Source organism: Amphibalanus amphitrite, unplaced genomic scaffold, assembly GCF_019059575.1.
Source record: "Amphibalanus amphitrite isolate SeventyFive unplaced genomic scaffold, NRLGWU_Aamphi_draft 001621F_arrow, whole genome shotgun sequence".
Classification (NCBI taxonomy): Eukaryota; Metazoa; Arthropoda; class Thecostraca; order Balanomorpha; family Balanidae; genus Amphibalanus; species Amphibalanus amphitrite.
In genome coordinates, this window is record NW_024883114.1 from 41902 (window position 1) to 55007 (window position 13106).

Sequence of the window (13106 nt, forward strand, 5' to 3'; positions counted from 1 at the left end):
CGAATATTTCACGTTTCGTTGACTTATCCCATGTTTTTGCAGGTCTGTTTGTGATCCAGGGAGTGAAGACGTGCGGTGACGGCGCCGGCTACTGCATGCTGGGCGCCAACTGTTCGGCCGACTCTGACTTCAGCGCCGACCCGTCCGGCCACTGCGTCGGCCTGCGCACCGCCTTCTCGCCGCCGGCCGACTTCTCGTGCTGTCAGTTCGAGGCGGCGCGCCGACGCACGGCCACGCCGCGACCCACGCCCACCACCACCGAGGGCACCACCTTCGACGACGGCCTGGTCGACTCCATCGTCAACTTCGGCAACGACGTGCCCGAGCGGCCGAGCGACGACAGCAGCCAGATCGTCGACATCGTGGCCATCATCACCGACAGCACGGGCATCGTGGACATCGTGACTCGGCCGTACACGGGCCCCTGGCCTCCAGTGGACAGTGACGACGCCGAGGGCGTCACACTGCCGTTCGCCAAGCCCGGCGAGACGTTCGAGCCCGGCTCGCTGGTCGGTCTCGGCCAGAACGTCAACCTGGGCACGACGCCGGCGGACACGTTCCAGGCGGGCGACCTGCCGCCCGAGGAGGAGCTGCAGGCGGCGGCCGGGGTGACGGCGGCGCCCGGCGCAGAGCCCATCATCACCACGGCGGCCACCACGCCGGCCACGCCGGCCGGCAGCACGCCGAGCACGGCCGAGAGCACGGCCGCCGAGCCGCCGCCGGCCGACGGCGACCCGCTGGGCCCGCTGTCGGCCGTGCCCGTCATGGATCAGAGCCAGGACTACATCGGGGACGTGGACTACGATCAGCACCTGATGCCGGCGCTGATGCCCATCCGGCCGGGCACCAAGGCCGACGGCGTGCAGACCAACGTGGAGGGCAGCGGCGCCGCGGAGGACGGCCCGGCGGCGGACGCAGACGCGGCGGGAGAGGTGTTCAGGGTGGGCATTGAGAGCGATGCTGCCGATGACCTGCTGGAGCTGGCTCAGGACCTCACCGAGGGCTCTGGAGTGGCCATTCTGAGGGACGATGAGGGGGACCATCAGGAGCAGCAGTCGGCTCCGACCGAGGATAAGGAGCAGGCTAAACAGGAGCTGGAGAAGTCGGAGTTGCAGTCAGAGTCGGAACCAAAGCCAGAGTCGGAGTCGGAGTCGGGGAACCGGAAGCCGTCGAGGCCAGCGCCGGTGTCCGGGGTGGCGTTCCAGAGACCCCCAGTCTCCGGAGGACCCAAAGGCTCCCACGGCAGCCTCTCAACCTCCATAGGCCAGCCCAGCTGCGGCGTCATGGGCTCCTCGCTGGCCACCCTGCTCGCCAGAAATCGATTCGTAAGTTCACCAAATGATGGCTCGACTACCGTTTTTTTTTTCTCACCGCACTGAAGTTCATAGAAACGCTTAGCTTAGATGCGTCAGCATGTTTTAAATGTGCAAATCCCCCAAGTCGAAACCCGTTCTTAGGCTCGATTGAGCTTGTTGCGCTGGTCCTGACCTCTAAGGCCCCCTCAGGAAAGCGTGTGTAAACGGTGGATCCTAGAATGAAACTTTTGATAATTGTCCACTGAGCCAAACACATCATGTGTAGGTATCTTTGGAAAATAAGCCATCTCCGTGTAACCGAGATTCCTTTAAGGTTCCACGTCCCATTTGACCCTACTCTGTCGCCTTTTGCAGCGTTGCCATGGTTACGACAGCCCCACGGCGCTGTGGTCTGGATGGCCGCTCTTCCCTGACCTCTCCCTCCCCCTGCCCCCCCCCCCCGCAGCGCCCGCGCATTGACGACAGTCCGGAGGGCGGCGAGGTAACCAGCGCCGTGGTCTGGTGCTGGATGGCGGCCATCATGCGGAAGACGCGCGACCCGGAGAACCCGTACAGCTTCGTGTGCTCGGGCACGCTGGTGGAGCGGGACCTGGTGGTGACCACCGCCAGCTGCGCCTCTAGGTGAGACACATATGCCACTGTTAACGGTGTGTAACAGTGTGTGTGCTACTTGCTAGTTGTCTGGTGGTTTCACCATGCACACTGCACAGAGCACGTACAATCGGCTACAATGCAGTTAAATAGAGCACAAGATCGTTTCATTACATTGATGGTAAATCCACCGCATTGTGACCTGTCGTGCTGCTCATTTGTTGAATGTTTATTGGATGGAAACGGGGCGGTTATTTTGTGGTAGCCCTCCAGAGCAGCTGACGAGTGCCTGGCCGTCGAACGTCAGGTGACCAGCCCACGTCACTCTGATGTCACGCCTCAAACGAACCGTGTACGGGTGACGCGTGTTCATAGTGACGTCAGCATGTCTCGCGGCCAAGCCGGGAACGTGTGGCATGCTGTCAGGTCTCCTCGTCTACAGACGCTGATTCAGGAGTCACCTCTGACCTTTCTAACGCCCCTCTCCTCTCCTGGCGCCCGGTCAGACTGTTCCAGGAGCCGCTGCGCGACTTTGTCGTGCTGCTCGGAGCCTCCAACCTGCGCGTCAACCTCGAGTTTGGCGTGCAGCACATGGAGCTGGATGAGATCATCGTTCATGAGGATTACCAGATCAACAGTCACGTGCACGCCAACAACATCGGTGAGAAAAATGGCGGTGAGCGGGCCGGCGCCGGCCGCCGACGCTGGTGGAGCTCAGGCCCGCTATACATACAGGATACAGACGGTGTATACATATGGTGATTGGTTTGGACTCTCTGTTCACTGTATGCTCTTCGGAGCACAAATCTGTTGGAGTTGTCCTCTCTAACTTTCCCCGAGTCGTTGTCCGTCAGTGGGCTCTGTGGGCACCGTGTCCGTCTATCATGTAGGTTTTCTGTCTCATTTGGCGGCACCTACATCAGTGACCACCAGACCCTGTGACCCATGCTAACCGCCCCACCATCAGACCTTGTGAAGCTCTCCCGGCCGGTGCTGCTGGTCCCTCTGACGTCTATGACCGCCCCACCCTCAGGTCTTCTGAAGCTGTCCCGGCCGGCGCTGCTGGAGCGCACCGTCTGCCTGCTCTGTCTGCCGCCGGAGAATATGGAGCTGACTGGTCGGCAGAGCTGCGCCGTCACCGGATACGGCCTGGCCGACTCACGGGACGCAGCGACGACTCAGCAGCAGGGTGAGTCAGTATAGAGTCAGTAGTCACTCGAGAGATCACGAGATGACCCAGGGTGAGTCAATGTAGAGTCAGTAGTCACTCGCGGGACGCAGCGCCCACTTAGCAGCAGGGTGAGTCAATATAGAGTCAGTAGTTAGTCGAGAGACTCCTTGCCGACTCAACATGAGTCGTGGTATGTAGAAGTCGTGGGGATACCAGGGTTGGGCTAGCACCTGGCCGACGCGACGCTCCAACGTTGATTGATGTGTAGAGATGATGTATCGATGCATGAATCGATGATGCGTCGATGACTATGCACCAATATATTAATATATTGCTCGCACGTGTGCTCTGACCCCATTTGTCCGTCCCCTGACCTGCGTCTGACCTGTGTGACCTCTGTGTATCAGCCGCGACGCTGGAGCTGACCTGTGTGAGGTGTGTGACCTCTCCCCGCCTCTGACCTCTGTGACCTCTGTGTATCAGCTGCGGCGCCGGAGCTGGCCGGGGTACTCCGGCAGACCCACGTCCCGGTCATGGGCGGAGAGCAGTGCCGCGCCAGTGGCGCCATGCAGCGGCTGGCCAGCGCACTACCGGGCCTGGACGAGCGCAGCTTCCTCTGCGCCGGGGGCCGACGGTTCGCGGACGCCTGTCACGTGAGTGCTGAGGTCGGGTCACGCTGTGGGGTCATACGAGAGGTCAGTCGTCTTGCAGTGCCAGCTCGTGATGACTAGCGGAACTGGAGCTGTCTACTACACGGGACTGAACAGGGCTGGTTGCCGTCGACGCGATGAAATTATTCAAGGTTGGACCTTATTCCGTCATGCCCAAAGCGTTTACAGAGCTTACATAATACATTAAAATGACATTAAATAAACAAAGATAATTGTTTCATAAGGTCATGCGGTCCACACAAGCGTGCAGTGGCTGCGCCCGCATGCCCCAAAACCGGTTCTGTGTGAGCTGCGTTGCAGCGTACACTGGCGTTGCACTAGTTCCGGACGGGGTGAGACAGGACGGGGCGCACTGAGCAGCGGCCGAGTCGGGATACCGACCACAGGGGAGAGGTGGGCTGGGTCAGGGAGGCACGGGACACTTGTCCGCGCGGCGGGGCGGGTCTAGCGAATAATGCCGAATAATGCTGAGTCGCCCATGAACGGGCTACTGCTGTAGCTAGTGTAGTTGCTAGGCCAGACACTGTTCATAGGACGATCGTCGACTGCTGAGTACGCTACTGTTGCTTTGCCAGCTGGCTATAAATAACTTTCTTGCAGCCCTGTGCAGCTCTACGTCAAACTAAATGACGGTAAAGCCCACCTGTCCTCCCTCCCCCTTCCCCACGCTCCCCTCGTTTCTGCCCTGACCGCTGTGTGACCCCCTGTGCGCCCTCCCGGCCACCGGCAGATCTCGCGGGACGGCAGCAGTCCTCTGGCGTGCATGGCGGCGGAGAACGGCCGCTACTACCTGTACGGCCACATCGCCCGGGACGCCGAGTGCGGCGACACGTCCCAGCCGCACGTCTACACCAACGTGGCCAGTCTGTTCGGCTGGATCAGGGACAACTACGGACGCATGGCCAGGAAGGCGGCCGCGCCGGCCCGGTGAAGGACGCGCGGGGCTGAGAGGGGCCGGGCGAGCGGGGTGGGACTGGTTGACGTGGTCCGTTTACCGCATAGACGCGTCGCCTTTACTCAATGATATTTGGTAGAGGCATTTTTCTATGCAATTTTACGTTTACTTCTTGTGTGACTTTGAAGGTTTCACATCCCTGTGCCGTCCTGTTATGATCTGAGCAGAAAACGAGTAGTGTGCCGCCCATGTCAGTCTGCGTAAGGATATAACAGGTTATAAGCAGCCTGTCGTCGATAGTCACATCACAGGGTTGGGCTAGATCTTTTTTTAAATTTGAGCTGTTTTGTACGAAGTGGATACTTCCAGGCACCCGGGGACATAGCAGCGCAGTTAATGGCGAATCGTTATCCCCCTCTATTGAGTTTGTGTTCCGTGGGCTTCCATTGCAGCTGGCAGGCAGACGGCGCAGTGCTGTCGTTTATTTTCGAGCCACCCGACGGGGGCGGTATCCGGAGGGCATTGGGTCCGTAGACGCCCGTATATCCGCCAAAGATATAGCATCGATTTGTGGAGCGCGCCGCCAGTGTTGACTGTATGTCTGTGCTAGAAATAGATGTTGACTATATTATCGTCACCTTATGACAGAATAGCTCCAGTCTGGGATGAGCGGAGAAGTAACGGTCGAACTCGGTGATAGGACAGTGTATATAAATACACTGGGTGATAGTTATAACCGCGGACCGTTGGGCGGGACGTGGGCTCACAATAATTCACAGTCAGTTCCGCTACCCTTCCACGGTCGCGTGAGAACGGGACTCAGAATCCTCGACTGGGAGACCGTCACCATCTCTCACAGAGAACCCGGCCCGTTTAGGCTGCGAACCTTGGGGTGAAGGCGGGCGCTGGCCCATCTCCCGACCGGCGGTCACTGAGATCGTGGCTAATTATACCTCTCGTCTACAGAGTCACACAGGCCCTTTGCAATGCAGGTCTCAATTGTATTGACATTATCGATACACGAACAAATACATTTCACACAGTTCACTCCTCAGCATGCCCCCATGGCACAACCATGGTTGTAAAAACGGTCTCAAACGGCGTCCAAGCGCCAAGCTGAGGGACCCGACGTCCCGTCTGTGGGTTGAGTTGTACCAATGTGTCATAAATAGCTGGGCGACACATGTCATTAACATAAACAACAGACTATCATCAGATCTAAACAAAATCAAACCGTATTGTACATCGACGTCAATGGTAAAAGTATATCAGCAGCCACAGTGAGCCCAACAATAACAATTCAGAGCAAACTGCTCAGCGCAGCGGCGCGCGACACAAAAACACACCACACTCACACATATCGACAATATTCGGGGACACGCACATACTGCTCTCTCCCTCTATGTACAGCTGCGCGGCAGACGGCGCTCACAGCAGCTGCCTCGCTCTCTGCCGGCGGGCGGTCCCTCTGCAGAGAGCGGACCGCGTGGCGGCGCCAGCTGCCTTCCAGCACAGCGCGGTCAGAGTGCCGCAGCTGCCCTCTAGCGCAGCGCGGTCAGCGGCGCCAGCTGCCCTCCAACACAGCGCGGTCACCGGCGCCGCAGCTGCCCTCCAACACAGCGCGGTGGGGGTGCCGCAGCTGCCCTCCAGCGCAGCGCGGTCAGCGGCGCCAGCTGCCCTCCAACACAGCGCGGTGGGGGTGCCGCAGCTGCCCTCCAGCGCAGCGCGGTCAGAGTGCCGCAGCTACCCTCCAGCGCAGCGCGGTCAGTGGCGCTGCAGCTAGCCCGAACAGTCGTCCGCGTGGCTGTCCCAGGCCTCCACCTGGGGGGCACACCGGACATCGGGTCAGTCGGACGGCGGTACGAGTGGTGACATTCAAATGGCCAGGGCGGGCGGCGGTATAACCAGGTGGTACGGGGTGGGGGATAGCGGTGTGACCAATCCGTTCAAATGCCGAAACTAAGGAACCAGTTGACTCCTGTTTGACATGCTTTGCTACCAGCAAACAAGTGTACATGTCTCAAATGAAGTTGGTCAAACGAATCGCTTCAGCAATACACCTTCACGACAACGCCCAAGTGACTTTCGCTGGAGTAGCAGCAGCACCAGCTGTCCATCTCTGGATCAGGGACAACGCTTATCCCTGGCTGGAGCACCATGAGGGTCACTCACCTGGCAGTCCCTGAAGCAGTACCAATTGAGGAGTGGCTGACTGGGAGGGGGAAGCTCACCCGACAGTCCCTGGAGCAGTTCCACTGGTGGGAGGACCTTTCACCTGACAGTCCCTGCAGCAGTACTTATGGAGGGGTGGCTGACTGGGAGGGGGAAGCTCACCCGACAGTCCCTGGAGCAATACAACTGGTAAATGGTGGGGTGGGGTGGTGGGATATATCTCTCACCTGACAGTCCCTGGAGCAGTACCACAGCTGGTGGGACTGGGATAGGTCCTCACCAGACAGTCCCTGGGGCAGTACCACAGCTGGTGGGACTGGGATGCTTCTTACCTGACAGTCCCTGGAACAGTACCACTGGTGGGATTGGGATAGGTCCTCACCTGACAGGCCCTGGAGCAGTACCACAGCTGGTGGGACTGGGATAGGTCCTCACCAGACAGTCCCTGGGGCAGTACCACAGCTGGTGGGACTGGGATGCTTCTTACCTGACAGTCCCTGGAGCAGTACCACTGGTGGCCGCAGCCGGCGCACACGAACTGCGCCTGCCGCTGCTGGCAGCCCTGGCAGAGCGGCACCTCCTCGGTGGCCGGCGGCGGCGGCGGCGGAGGGGCGGCCGGCGCTGACACGCGCGGCACCGGGGAGCGCAGAGACAGCTGCGCCTGGGGCGACTGCAGCACGCCGCCCGACAGCGGTCCGGCCGGCCGGCGCTGCGGCAGAGCGGTACACGGTCAGACGGTACAGCGGCGAGCGGGGCGGGGGCTGCTGACGTCACAGGGGCGGACTGGCCGGCTGATGGTCCAGTATTGGCAGAAATAAAAACAGGTAAAACGTGGGCGGTAATTCCCAGCCGAATGGACGGCAGCTATCATGGTGCCACGACCAAAAGAAGCCACTGCTCAGGGCCGGCGAGTATTACTAAAATTGCGACGTGGATCACAGACGTTACGTAAGAAGGACCTGTCGTTATTCAGCGTGCACCCAGGATACGAGTTTATAGTGAATGCCTGGTGGGATACCCGGATGCACGCCATTACTTGAGTTGTCAATGGAAGTGTAACTACGAGAAAATCCCCTCAAATCCACAGCAGTTGACCACAAATGACCAATAAACACCAACTATGACCTCCACCACACATCCAACCAGTGTCAGAAAAGTGGCCGGTTTCTCAATTTTTTTGAACTTGGAAGATTTGTTCTGTGAGATTTTTCACTGCTAATTATCGATTTTTTTGTTCCGTCACTGACTCAATATCAACTGCAACTGGGCATCACAGGACTGAAAGGGAAACTTACTAAAGAAACATGTTAATTGAAAATTTGACATTGTGCTTTGTTCTGTTTTCAGATCTCCAAAGCAGCAAGCAAGCATCCTGCAAGTACTATTGAAACAGATAAGAAGCAGTTGCTCCACAATTTCACCATGCAATCATCATAATTGGATCAGTTAAAATGCCAGTCATTCATTACTTTCCAAAGTTGAAGTGCTTACAAGATGAGATAGAAGTATTGACAAACCATGTCAAACTATCCAGCAAGTTTTAAAACAAGCGTGAAGGAATGAATCCATTATACGTGCCTTGAATGTATGCTATTGAGTGTGTTTGTGAAATAAATAAATGTTTCCATCACATTTCTCACCTGGTTTGTCTACGAATGAGAATCAGATGTTCACGAAAGTGAATCAGCCCGTGACAGGATGATACCTACCATCTACCATCCAATTCAACCATGATCACCTGCATGTCACGTGCACGGAATGAGGTTAGATGCTTCTTACGATAAATCAATATTATCACGAACAACCACCCATACCAATACCTACGACTTGAATGGCAAGTCCTCAGTCTCAGCCTCACCACAATGTCTTTGCACAATGCACAATCCACACCACGTTTATGGATACACTGCCATTCCTTTTGCGTATTCTTTCATCAAATCAGTAACTACCGATTTCCTGCTTTCTCGTCCACTATTGGGCAGAAAACGATTTTTATGCAGGAAACACTGACATCAAAAAAAAAAAAAAAACATTACTTTTGACCGTGATGCGCATTATTTGTCGACTTTCCCAAAAACGCTCGCTTTCGATCGGTCAGTGAGGCTGCCATATCCTCATAACGGCATTTCAATGGCAGTGCTTTTCTCAGTTCACCATATTCTTGTTCCGTGACACGGAACAAAAGTAAGGGTAGAATAAAGGTTGAAGTAGGCTTGCAATCGGTTCAAATTAGGTATGGCATCATAGATTGTTCAATTTTGATTGTTTCTATGTCAAATTTTTATATTTTTATGGACGTTTTCATATAGTTTTATTGAAACGCCGTGACCATGTTTCGTCACGGAACAACTCATTTAATTTGGAACGTTTAAGCAATCTCGACTTTTGTTTATAAAAAATTGGGTACCGTTAGAATCGTTGAGAGACGGCGCTTTTCATAGCATAAAATTATTGCCCAGTTAATGCCGATTGCAGGTATAATACCGACATATGCTGATATCACTTTTACATGAAGTAATGTTTGTCTAGGGCATAAAATCCCTTTGCTTATAAGTAAAGCAATAAAGAAATAAAGCAGCCAGATTGAGGTCAAATATTCATTTATTTTATATTCGTTTTAAATATGATATGCTATTTTGAAGTTTTCATCAATTTGAATCATTTTTATCAAATTGAAAACCAGTAAAGAGGAAATCCCTTTCCTCTAATTTCCCTCGCCGAGTCATCCATCCTCCGCGCCATTTCTCAAGGCTCGAGGTGCGCGGTGTCCGTTTCAGTCTGGGCAAGCGCGTGGGCAATTATCTATTATTGATTATAATCATTTGTGGCATGGTTTTTGGGGGTTGTCTTGCACAAGACCTTTTTTTAAGTGCTGGCATGTTTTTGTGTCTTTGTGGTTCGTTATTTGTTGGTTATTTGCTTCAAGCTGGTTTGCGTCAAATTTGTCAAACTTGCATTAGATAGGTATAGGTCATTTATACTGATACTATCTAGGTAGGTAGGTACCAGTCCACTTGACTATGTTTTGATGTTGCTTAAAGGTATTTCAAATAGTATTTCAATATACTTAGCAGTTTTTGTTTCATGTGAAAATGTGTCATTTGAAAAGCATATTCTGGATGTTGTGTATATTTTTATACCCCACTCATTTTTCTCACTGCATTCACAATTTTAAGAATAATTTGTATATTTTCCATTATGAATAATTTTGAGCATCAGTGATCATCCATTACCTGCATGTCCAGATTTGCTAACTAATTATAAATAGTCTAACACTTGGCTGTAAGGCCACAACCTGCTGTGTTCCTTGAACCTTTTTTTATGTGTAGAAGCTGCTGTTTCTGACTGAGACTCTGGCAAATATCTTGTATACTTAAAGCATACCTAGAACAAAACGCATGGCCCTACAGTGCCTTACTTTATGATTTTTGTTCCGTGAGCAGCTAAACATTTTGTTCCGCGAACTTAGATCCCCAAACCACTTTTCTGACACTGCATCCAACTCCTCACGCCAACCTCCCACGGTCGTCTCCTCACCTTGAGCATCTCGGAGACCACGGAGGTGGGCTCCACCTGCTTCATCTTGCTCTCCATCAGCAGCTTGGCCAGGCTGGACTGGGGCTGCGCGCCGCTGGCCGCGTCCGTGCCGGGCGCGCTCACCTGGTGTATGGTGACCTCGCCAGTGCCGCCGGCCACCGACGCCACGGCCGCGGCGGCCGCTGCCGACGGCGCCTTGCTCAGTTTGGCGATCTGCGCCAGCATCTCTCGGTACTGGGGGTCCTGCTGGCCGGCCGGCGCCGAGCTGGCTGGCAGCGGCACGGCCAGGTCGGCGCGCCGCCGGTAGTCGGCCGCGTGCCGGTCGATCAGGTGCTGCACGCTGATGGTGGGCCCCTGCGGACCCATGCCCTGGCCCATCCTGCTGGCGCCGTACGCCGGCCGGATGGGCCGCAGGCCGTGCGAGGACTGCGCGCTGAGCGCGGCCGCCGCCGCCGCCGCGCGCTGCGCCTGCTGCTGCTGCTTCTGTTTGTGCTGCTGCAGCTGCTGCTGCACCAGGCTGCTGGCTACCGAGACGGGGGAGCGCGCCGGGGGTACGACCGCCGAGCCGGAGCCGCCGCTGGCCGGGCCGGCCGCCACGCGCTGCGCCAGCCCGGCCGCCTCATCACTCTGCTGCATCAGCAGCACCTCGCGCTTCCGCCGGAGCCGCTGGAACGTCTCCTCCTTGGCCTTGCGTAGCTTCAGCAGGTTGTCCCATTCCTTCTCCTTCTGCCGCGCCAGCAGGTCGATAGCCTTCACCTCCCTCTTGAGCTTGTGCAGCGACGACTCGATCAGCTCGACGGTGCGCAGGCAGGCCAGGTCGGGCGTCAGCGGCGTGGCGCGCTCGTTCGGGTCCACGCGCGCCCGCTTGGCGGCGCCGTCCTCGGCCGTCTCGCCGCTCCGTTTGCGCGGCGCTGCCGGTGTGGTGGCGGCTCCCCCGCCGGCGGTGGCGGCCGTCTGCGGCTGCTGCTGAGCCGCCGCCACAGGCGCTGGGGCGGTGGTTGTCGGCGGCGGCGGCGTCTCCGACTCGGCGGCAGCGGCGGGCGGCGCCGGCGCCGGCTCCGGAGAGTCGCGTCCGTTCACCACAGGTGGCTCTGACTGGGCCTCCTCCGCTGGTGGACACAGGACACGGCGTCAGCTATCTGCCCGGCGGAGCTCGGACCGAGCACCGGGTACGGGGAGCCGTCAGTGGCGCCGGTACCGGGACAACAGCCGTTAGTGCCACTGGCACCGGGCACAGGTCACGTCAGTGCCAGTGGGACCGCGAGAGCACACATTCAGTTCCAATAGTACGGGAACAGCACACAGTCAGTTAGAACTGAGGGAACAAGTCTGCCGTACTGGAGAGCAATCTCATCAGCAGCTCTACAGATGATGAAAAGTGGTGAAAAAGTAGTAATAGTTAAATAATGAAACAAGCACGCCGACCATAAAAGCACGCAGAAGCGAAGGTTTAAATACGAAATATAATAAGGTTCGACGTCGTAACCAAGGAGCATGCCCAAACAGCAAAGTAAAAATCGATCCAATCACTAGGCAGGTATTCATCGCAGAGAACTGTACAAACAGAAATACGAGACCCGATTGAAGGCGTCAGCTACTACATCGAAGAAACGTGCCATAGGTACTCAGAAGAAATGTGTTCGTTTTAGGAGCATCAAAAATAGTTGACTGTTGACAAGGTTGCTTTAAGAAGCTCTTGAAAAAAAGACGAGAGCAATAGATATAACACAGTTATTATGATCTTGCAGATTCATTTGACAAATTATGTGATCGACGGCTGCAGAATACCTATCAAAAATGCACAACAGCTGCTCGAGGGCCAGTGAGAAAATACAAATAGTGTAGGAACTGAGACCACAAAATGGATGTGGGAATTGAGATGGATGCTATCAGCAAACTAGTATACACTACAGGTTGCAAAAACATTACAGTTAGGATCAAAGAATTTCTCATTCGTCATTGGCTTATAAATACAAAGCAGTAAGTAGTTGATACCAGAAAAACATCAAAGCTTTTATTAAGCACCTCAATTCAATTCAATTCCAAATTAATCATTCCACTATAGATATAATAAAAGGCTTAACATAATATTGAAAAAGCAGGCAAGAGAAAAGCAGTCATGATAGCAACACCGCAAAAAAAGAAACATTCCCCTTAGGGTGCAGTTGCAAAGTAACTAAAACTACGCTTACCAGTATCCATTGATTCCTCTGGTTCTTCGTGTTTCTCATCTTTAGCAGCTGGGGTTTGTACATTTGAGCTATCATTGGTTTTGCTGGCGGCCTGCTCACTATCACCATTGCTGTGTGGGTGGCCATTTTCCTTCACCTCCACTGTGACAGCACTGCCATCGCTGGTGCCAGTAGTCATCATTGCACTGGAAAACAGGGAAAAACACCATCAGCACAGTGAATAATCACCAAACAATCACCAAACAAACAGTCACCAAACAAACAGTCACCAAACAATTCCTCAACAAACAATAGTCATCTTCCTTCTAGATCAAACAAACACTTCACAAAGCCATTGGTACCCACAAATCAGCCACACAGTATATGTACAAAGAGACAACAACTGCACTGAGCATGCACTGCAACAACAGACACAAATAGCGGCATTAAGATTTTGATGGTTTTAATTAACTCAGTTTGGGGAAAAACCAGTGATGCCTGAATTTAATTGTAAGGATCTTCAATGATAACAACATGTCAACATTGCATTTACATCAATTTTGACCAGCAACAAAGCATAAT

The 13106-nt window shown here is 54.6% G+C and overlaps 2 protein-coding genes across 3 annotated transcripts in view; one reads left to right on the forward strand and one right to left on the reverse strand.

The window, feature by feature from the left end:
* Positions 1 to 5275, forward strand: part of LOC122374217 — a 32616-nt gene extending 27341 nt beyond the window's left edge. For both annotated transcript variants that reach the window (XM_043352827.1, XM_043352826.1), the window contains exons 3-8: positions 43 to 1325; positions 1762 to 1937; positions 2414 to 2568; positions 2941 to 3096; positions 3562 to 3731; positions 4480 to 5275. In XM_043352827.1, coding sequence (XP_043208762.1) covers positions 43 to 1325; positions 1762 to 1937; positions 2414 to 2568; positions 2941 to 3096; positions 3562 to 3731; positions 4480 to 4680 — 2141 coding nt within the window. In that variant the 3' untranslated portion in view covers positions 4681 to 5275. The remainder of the gene's footprint in view (positions 1 to 42; positions 1326 to 1761; positions 1938 to 2413; positions 2569 to 2940; positions 3097 to 3561; positions 3732 to 4479) is intronic.
* A 349-nt stretch (positions 5276 to 5624) lies between these two features.
* LOC122374216 (mucin-19-like) overlaps positions 5625 to 13106 on the reverse strand; it is a 62391-nt gene continuing 54909 nt past the window's right edge. The window contains exons 3-6 of the mRNA XM_043352825.1: positions 12546 to 12730; positions 10354 to 11462; positions 7304 to 7525; positions 5625 to 6465 (exon numbers count right to left, since the gene is read on the reverse strand). Of these exons, the coding sequence (XP_043208760.1) occupies positions 6424 to 6465; positions 7304 to 7525; positions 10354 to 11462; positions 12546 to 12730 (1558 nt within the window). The 3' untranslated portion in view covers positions 5625 to 6423. The remainder of the gene's footprint in view (positions 6466 to 7303; positions 7526 to 10353; positions 11463 to 12545; positions 12731 to 13106) is intronic.